Consider the following 9,496-nt stretch of genomic DNA (forward strand, 5'->3'; position numbering starts at 1 on the left):
ATAAATTTTTAATTGCTTTTATTAAAAATAATATATTTTTAATAAACAATTTATAATACAGTCAACTTTTTTTCAAATATTTTTTTCATTTTGTTTTATCAAAATTCATATTTGAAATATATTCTATTTGTATCATATGATAAATTAATTAATGTCATTAAAGTTGAACAACTAACAATGAGAAACTGAGATTTTTAAAAAATTATATAATATTATAATAAATGAAATATTCATATAAATAATATATAACAATATTTTGAAAAATATATACAAAGAGGAATTATTATTTATATTTATTATTAATTATATAGTTTTGAATAAAATATTTATTTTTTAATAAAATATTGATATGTGTATATTTAAATATTTAATTATTTTTATGATTTTACATGTATATAGTTTTAATAAGTGATAATTTTCATAACGACATTCAATAACGGGAAAAATGATATACTATATTTTATTAAATAATTTTTTTTAAATATATTTCTGTCAATTAATATATATATAAAAATGAAAAAATAGCGATTATATTTAAGACTTCTTTTGCAGGAAATTTCTTATAAATTTGACTGTGAATGATATTATTCCACTTGCGATATTCGTTTTAATTGAATTTCATCTGCTGATTTTAATATCACTTTAAAATCATACTGTATTCTCGCAAAGTGTGACTACCACTTACTTGAATGAACATTACGTATCAATTCCTTTGATCTATCGCCTGTTACAACGATGTGACAGCGTACATTAAAGAGATTGATAGGCGTTGAAGTATACTATATCATTTACTCGAGCCTTTTTAATCGATTTAAGAATATAAAAAAAATTTTTTTCATAAAATCAGTTATTTAATAAGTATGTAAATTGTATTATATAAAAAAAATATTAAATTAAAAATCAAAAATCTTATAACGTAAAAATCAAAAATTTAAAAATAATATAAAATGTAAGTTCCAAAAATATCTAAAAATTTATTTGTTTTTTAAATTTTTAACTAATGTTATAAATAATTTTATATAAATTTTTATTATTATATTTTTTTTTAATTGTGATAACTTGATTTCAGTAAAAGATTATGAAAACAGTAAAAGATTATGAAAACACAAAATGCTTTTCGCTATTATTAAAGTACAATTATCTCTTACAAAGAAAACTGTATATTTTCTTCATTGAAAATTTTTTTATATTAAATCAAATATTTATTTTAACATGTTGCAAGATATTTTATTTATCAAATTAATAGTGTACAATTCAATAATTATAAAAAAAATAATATATATTTATTATAAAAGTGTTAAGAAAAAATGTTGATAAATGGTATAAAAAAAAAATATATACTTTTTTTCTCGTTTAATCTCGAAACATTATATTACCTTATTTATAAATAAGATTTTATTCAATTTATATTTATTTTTATAATTAGATTTATAAAAAATTAATTTATTAAAATAAACTTATTATATAATATCATAATAATATAATACTTTTCTTTTATAAACTTTTATTTTGAGATAGAGAATATTTTTTAGAACCAACTAATAATATTCATATCAAAAATCATTTACAAATTTTTGATTAAATTTTTGATGAACTCTATAATTATATATTTACATAGATACGTTTCCAAATTTTTGGTTTTAGTAAATGAATTATACATCACAACAATTAACACACAACGTTATAGGAAATTAAATGCATTATAGCCCAAAATATTATTCCCAGAATATTATATAATATATATTATATAATATGTTATTATATAGTTATTATATTCTCTATTTTGTTTCATTTACATATACAAACAGAAAAACATCGAAACATGCATATTTTTATTTTCTAACAAATTTTAGAATAAATACAAAAGTATGAACATCGATTGATTTTTCAACTAACGTATACAAATTTTAATTTCTAAACAACGACTAAATCTAAAAGGACAACATATATGTATACGAAGAACAATACATATAGGACTCACCATATAGATGTCGTCCAGCAATCAATTCTCTTGTATGCACGGAATTTATTTTATCAAACTTTCATTGTTTATGTTTTAGTCCCGTATACGGTAACACATGCGATTCACACAAAAATATGATTTTAAATTTTCTTCGTGGCAATGTTTATCACAAACTGGTTCACTGCCGCGAATATTTGCATGGATGTAGAAAATAAGCGATGAAAAATTGATCGATATATGCGCGTTCTTTACCGTGCATTTTCACTCCCACGTACAAAGTATCGTAATTTTTGACTGCAGTTTTACATTATTGTTAACGCAGCAGAAGATTTTAATGGACTAAAGAATACCTAAAAAATTTAAAAACTATTCTTTGTCATTATTCAATAGATAAATTTATATTTATTATAATTAATGTGTCATTAATGCGAATTTGAACTTGTTGGAATTAATTGAATGGTCGCTACTTAAACTAATTAAAAGATCGTGTAATCAGATATTGTATTTCACAGGACAGTACGATCAATATTTTAAAAGTTTCGACATGTTACATATGTATTCATAGTATGTATGTCAGTACAATATTTTTATATTTTAATATTAAATATTTTTTTATTGTGTCACATATATTATACTTTGTATTATTATGAAAAGTGTATATATTAATACCAACATATAAAATTATTTCAATGATTGTTTTCAATGATTGTTTTAATAATTTTATTTATCTTATTATATTTCTATAGTTTTATTTAAAGCTTGTAAGTATTCATTCTTGTTTCTATATAACTCTCAGCTTTCTAGAATTAGCTCTTTTAAAATTTTTGCAGAATTATTATATAACATTTAAATTTATATCGTTTTATTTTTTTAATAAGTAGTACAAAAATAATAAAATATTAAATTTAAAAATAATATCTACTTATTATTAAATTTATTTGGAAATTTAATATATATTATATTTAATATATTATATTATATTATAAAGTTATATGAAACTGCATAAATTTCTTTTCATGAATTCAACGAGTTTTATACCGATTAACAATCGTGTAATAAATTTTATTTGAAAAAATGCATATTGTGCAAGCATATTGTGAATGATAACATGGAAATTATCAAATTTTGCATTGCAACAATTTTTTATAATTTCATATAAACTTTTGTGTTAAAAAAATCACCATGAACATTTTAAATTTGTATTTAAAAGAATTTCAATATAAATTATATAAATTTGAATGACATTATTAAAAAGTATTATAATTATAAGATTTGCAATAAATTATTTCCTTATATGATAATTGAAAATTTTAAACTATAACATTGTATGCTACGATAATAGCATATATATTTCAATTGATAACATCAAGTAATGTGTAAGTCTCGTACAATACAAGCATTTTCTGCAGAATCAACAGGTCAAACCTGAATCAAATCCTTATTAACCATTGTGCTGATCAGATGATACGTGCTGAAAATACAATACGGACAAAAAAAAATAATAGTTCTCTGCAATGCCATTGAAAGAAAAGTTTTGACTCAAACGTAATAATTCATTAAATATTTTTTAAACGATCTTTTGTTTAAAACACTTATTTTTCAACCAGTAAAATTAAAAAAATTTCGCAAAAATAAATACAATATTAAATAAATTTAATTGTCACGCAATTAAAAACTTATAATTGCTCCTTCAACATCATTTGAAGGAACCGTCGAGAAGCATCATGTCGCAATATATCGCTATCTTTATTTACTCGTATATGCATTCCATACAAACCATTCTGTATATATATATATATATGTACATGTATATTACCATTGGTCTCATCCCTTTCCTTTTCACCCTCTTTCCATAATTCATCCGCCCACTCAACCACAGCACATTTTCTCTCGCTCACTCTTCTCATATTTTTCTTTTCTCGCTTATTTTCAAAATACAGTATCGTTTTCAATTCTTACTCCAACTATCTTTCTTTTATGTATATTTAATTTATTCAAAATAATGAAACTAAAAAAAAAAAAAAGCAAAAAGTAAATAACGAAATATAGAAAAAAGAAAAGGAAACGATATGTTTGAACGAAGGAGTGAAAAAAGCATCGACTATAAATGATTTTCTTACATCAGAAGAATCCGCGATATGAATTAAATTGAACAAGATTAGAATAAATCGATTACGTATGTTATGTACCCTTTATGTTTATGTCATTTTTCTTCTTGCTGGTCGATGGTTCATCGTTGATCGTGTCCTCGGTCGCGGTCATCCCCTTTTCCTTTTGTAGCCATACGTTCCTCAAACAACGAGAAGCCGGTCGAGATCAGAGAGAGAAGATGCGTTTTGCAACGCATTCGCGGGACACGTGAACCACCGATGGAAAAGACAGCAATGACAGCAAGAGACGATGATGTCGAGCGAATGAATACAATTGTCAAGATAGAGAAAGATAGAAATGCTCAGGGCAGAGAAAATTGAGAGAAAGAAAGAGACCGATAAAAGGAGAAAAGAGAAAAAGAGGAAGATATACTGTACACGTTTCTGTCTCTGTCTTTCTCTCTGTCTCCCTTTCGTCGCGCACCAAACCGATCGGCGATGTGTAGCCGCGTGCGCCACCACAATAGCTAATCGAAAAAAGATAACTAAAAAGACGAATGACGAAAATGACGACAACAATGACGACGACGACAAGGGCGAGAAAGAAAACGTGGCCTCTCGTCAAATCCACGTCGGCGACGCTTAACGTTGAGGCTGCTCTGGGCGTCGCGGCGCTCACACATCGGCTCACTGAGCTCGGGGTAGGCGACACCGTCGGAACAGAGGATCGCGGTTACGGCCGACAAGGACCGAAAGAGCAAGCCGAGCTTTCCAGATGTTATTGCGCACGCGCCCTTGCATTGCATATCAATGTTGAATCAATTTTTAACCTATTGAAATTTCTGTTAGATTTCAAATCAATTAATTTTTATTTCTTAATAACTTTTACTTATTTTTTTTACGAAAAACATGAATATAGGAGCATAATATGTAAGTATATTGAATTACATTGTTTGTACATAAATAAAATTCCGTTTATAAAAACGAAAGTAAAATGTTAATTAAAATTTACTTATATATAGGATGATAATTTTAAATATTGATACAATAAATATACAATATATATTTTTTATTGCACAAAGTGAAGTTTTGAACTTTTTTCTTTTTTTTGTTTTTTTTTCTTATTATATAATTTATAAAATAACTTAAAAACTTTATTAAAAATTATTTATAAAAAACTCAAAAATTTAATTAAAAATTTTAATCTTTTATACTTTTGTATATATATTTTTATATTATTGTCATATAGAAATTATATTTTCTTTATATTTTAGAATCACAATTAATCTCTATTATTTTATAACTGCAATCAAATACTTATAATGAAAAATATTGTTAAAAAATATTTAATGGATAATATAAATAATAATATATATATATTTACAAGTTTCCATGTGGTGCAATTACTTAATTGCTCGATTTTGATTGGGCTCTTTTATGGATAGAGATAGTAGTATTTTCAGTTCATGATTTGCACGCTACGTATTTGACGAGTCTCTATTGGTTGAGTTACCTGAAAGACCGACAAATCAGCCACTCATGTCTAAATTCTCGCCGTTTTTAATCCTAGAAAGAATATTAAATATCAAAATTTTATTATTCAAAAGTTATCAATGTCAAAAATAATTTATAATATCATTAAAAAACTTGAATAGAATAGTAGCAATAAAACTTTAGTACAATTAAAAAGAATATTTATGGAGTGTAATTCTCATTTTTAATATATGTTTTTAAGTGTATAAGAATAGATGAGAACTTGGTAACAGTGGGGTGTAGAGGACGCGCTCTCGTGGTGGGTACACCAAATGCCAGTGTCAATATGGCCGTTGCCGAGAGCGCAGTATGTGGAAAGACGTGGTCGCGATAGTTTGTTCGATCTCTAATATGAGGTACGCTTCGGTAGGCACAAACGTTTATACGTAATATTAATACGTTATTGAAATCTCAACAAAATGAATTGTGTTGTGGAAGAGCGGATAAATAACATACAAAGCGAAAATGCTCTAATACAAGGTATGTGATTGTCGGGATCATTAAAAGTGTTTTTCAAATCATTCACAAATATTTATCGCCAAAAGCACGCTAGCTTTCTCAACGCGCATTCAATCGATTTGTCCCTATATTTATTGGCACTGTCATTCAAAAAATATGAATTGAATTTGTAGAAATTCAAATGAAATCTCTAAACAAATATATTATATCTTTTAGTGATAGTTTTGTAAGTTTTCTGTGAAAAGTCATTCTTGTGTTAAGTGAGCAATGCATCTGTGTTAACAGTAAGATACATCATTATTTTTTAATCAGATTTATTTTAAATTATTTTTTTGTATTATACTTTTGATTAAATTTATTTTGTAATTTTCTAATAATATTATTTTTACAAATATTTTTAAATAATTCTTATGTACAAATTTTACATTTGTTAAATATTTTTATGAAAATTGAATAGATTTTCTAAATCTTAAATATTATTAATACTTTGATAAGTAATAAAAAGTGTTTAAAATGATTATCTTTTTGTCTATTTTTCATTGGATATTGTTATCATTTTGTATTATTTAAAAGCATTAAATAATTAACAAAAATATTTTTTTAAAATTTTATATTATTTCATAAATTCTATATATAGTGTAATTAAAAGTGTTTAGTGAATTCGTGGCATAATAAGTGGATACATAATATCGATAAAAAAATAATTTTTTTTTACATATAAATTGTAAAAATATAAAAATTTCATTCCAAACAATATAAAATATAACTGTAGACTCCAACTATTATGTTATGTAAGAGATATTAGATACATACTTATTAATATTATTTTGAAATTTTAAGTCAAATATGTAAAATTAATGTTTAAACAATTTAAATTATAAAATAATTAGAATTATTTTTTCATAAAAACTAATTTTTATATTTTTTTATGAAAAAATTCTAATATTTTGTTTCATTTGAAAAAGATAATATAATTCTTAAATATATTAAAATTATATTAAAATATATTTTTGAACATATTATTAAATATTTTCGAATAATTTAATTATTACGTTTTGTACAAATTGCTACAATTATAAAATATAATTGATTTTTAATATTATTAAAATAATTTTTTAAAACTATTTGTTTATTTCTTTGAAATAAAATTAATTTATTATTATTATAATATCTTATAGAACATTTTTATAAAATATTTATGATAAAATTCTTTAAAATATTTATTTATCAATATAGATACCAAAAAGGAAATGATTAAAAATAATGGAAAACTAAAATTGAACAATGATGAATCAAAACTATCTATTATTGAATTATTTCCATGGATATTAGAATTTAGAAAAATGTGTAAATGTATACATACAGAGAAAAGTATGGCATCTTTAAAAGAACTTATGAAATTTTATTTAAGGTAATAATTTATATTATCATAAGTTTATGTATTATTGTTGTTTTCAGTTTACCAGTAAAATATTTTCTGGGAACTGGTTTAAAAATCAGTAGAAATAGATATCTTCTGTAGACATTATTATATAATAATATATATAGATATAGTTAAAATAAAAACTAAAGGATAAAAACTAGATTGATATTTTTTTCATTCATATGATAAATTGATGATAAATTGAAATTATTAAAAATATTTATAATGAAAAAAACATTATAATGCAAATAAATAAAAAATAAAAGTAACTATGAAAATTTTAAATTTATTATTAATATAATTTTTATTAAATTATTATAAATATATTGTTTTAATAATTATATTATTAAATATAATATAATATATGTAATATATTTATACATAAAAAATTATTATTTACATTACTTACATTATTATTTAAATAGAACTAATGTTTATTCTAATTATTTTATTTCCAATTATTATATATTTTATTGTATTTTAAATGAGCATATTAAGTATTTTTTAAAATATATGATTTTAAAGAATTAATATTAAATTTTATATTTCAAATTTTGTAGTTATAAATTAATAAAACATACATAAAATTTATAACAACATGATTAAAATATGTTATTATAAAATATTTTTGAATAATTTAATTATAAATTTAAGCATTATTACTTACATTACAATTTAACATTAATAAATTAATGTATTTATTATATGTTAAAACAATTGAGATTAAAAATATAAAAAAAGGTTTAAATATTGAGATAAAAATAGATAATATATTATAAATTTATAAATTTTATTATTTGCATAAAATAAAAAGTGCCGCAGCAATTAATTTTCTTACAGAAATATAAGTGTCAGTGTAAATGAGTGTTACACAAGGCCTTTGAGAGCTGGAAAATTAAAGGATTTTATTAGTGACTCTTTAATGTTATTCTTATATATTTACCGTGAACTTTCTAAGGTAAGCTCTTTTTTAATTTTTATTTCTTTGTATTTTCATATTATATTTTTATATTTATATACAAATATAAAAAAATTTTACTTTTTAGGATTGTGATAGGTTCAGTTATTTAAATATTATGTCAGATTTATTAGCATTCTATATAGATATGGAATTAAAAGCATCTAGAAAAAGCAGAGAGGATCATGATAAAATTTGTGCAAGGATTACTTCCTGTCTATATGTTTATCTAGGTATAATTATATTTTTAAAAATTGTTTATGGGTATAAATTTCAATGCACAAGCAATGAAATTTATAATATTTAAAATATTTTTTAAAATATTTTTAAAGAATTTACATATATTTCTTTCAGAACATTCCATGGATTATTTATTAGATACATTGATGAAAATACAATTTATGTGTCGCAGTTATCATCATATTTTAGATCCAATTATGACGTAAGTATAAATATAAAATAAAATTTAATCTAAAAAAAAAATTTTTTTTAAATTTTAATTTTATTATTCGTAAAAATTTATGATTTTTTTCCTATGCAGTATATTATATTCAAATATTCAAATATTTTCAATTATTTTATATTCAAATTTTTTTTTTTTATAGGAAAATAATAAAAAGTATTCCCATACATCCAGAATCAGATATAATGTATATCCGTTACTTTTTTATTTATCGTTTGTGGAGAAAAATAAATGAAAATGTAGCTATAAAAAATCAAATAACAACTGCAGCAATTGCATCTCTGGGGCCATTGCCATTAACATTTTCATCAAGTATATTAGAAGATGTATTGCCAAAAGTGCCAAAGAGTCAACCAAATTCTACAAAGTCTCTTCTACAACAAAAATTTGATATAAAGAAACATTGTGTAATGTTTACACAATATTGCAAAGAAAACAATGGAAGTGTATACCAGAAGGACGGACTTGCAACTCCCATTGATTCGTCCAGTAGAATTAATTCAAAAATGGTATTTATATATGTATGTATTCATATATATATATATATGTATATATATATGTATGTATGTATGTATGTATGTATGTATGTATGTATGTATGTATGTAT

General features: G+C 22.5%; 2 protein-coding genes across 9 annotated transcripts in view; one reads left to right on the forward strand and one right to left on the reverse strand.

The window, feature by feature from the left end:
* Nucleotides 1–2,507, reverse strand: part of LOC102679448 (RYamide receptor-like) — a 117,440-nt gene extending 114,933 nt beyond the window's left edge. For 3 of the 5 annotated variants that reach the window (XM_006613531.2, XM_031509468.1, XM_031509467.1), the window contains exon 1: nucleotides 1,982–2,504. The gene's annotated coding sequence lies outside the window, so the exon portion shown is untranslated. Of the gene's footprint in view, nucleotides 1–1,981 lie in introns of all 5 variants that reach the window. The other 2 variants (XM_031509462.1, XM_031509464.1) reach the window with 2 other exon arrangements.
* The window catches only part of LOC102679987, a 16,715-nt gene that overhangs the window by 1,560 nt on the left and 5,659 nt on the right, over nucleotides 1–9,496 (forward strand). Inside the window, exons 1-6 of one of the 4 annotated variants that reach the window (XM_006613536.2) lie at nucleotides 5,812–6,066; nucleotides 7,282–7,456; nucleotides 8,309–8,426; nucleotides 8,515–8,659; nucleotides 8,781–8,868; nucleotides 9,032–9,410. In XM_006613536.2, the coding sequence (XP_006613599.1) occupies nucleotides 6,006–6,066; nucleotides 7,282–7,456; nucleotides 8,309–8,426; nucleotides 8,515–8,659; nucleotides 8,781–8,868; nucleotides 9,032–9,410 (966 nt within the window). In that variant the 5' untranslated portion in view covers nucleotides 5,812–6,005. Of the gene's footprint in view, nucleotides 1–5,811; nucleotides 6,067–7,281; nucleotides 7,457–8,308; nucleotides 8,427–8,514; nucleotides 8,660–8,780; nucleotides 8,869–9,031; nucleotides 9,411–9,496 lie in introns of those variants that run through there. The other 3 variants (XM_006613537.2, XM_031509453.1, XM_031509454.1) reach the window with 3 other exon arrangements.

The sequence above is a fragment of the Apis dorsata genome, unplaced genomic scaffold, assembly GCF_000469605.1.
Source record: "Apis dorsata unplaced genomic scaffold, Apis dorsata 1.3 scaffold_156, whole genome shotgun sequence".
In the NCBI taxonomy this organism is placed as follows: Eukaryota; Metazoa; Arthropoda; class Insecta; order Hymenoptera; family Apidae; genus Apis; species Apis dorsata.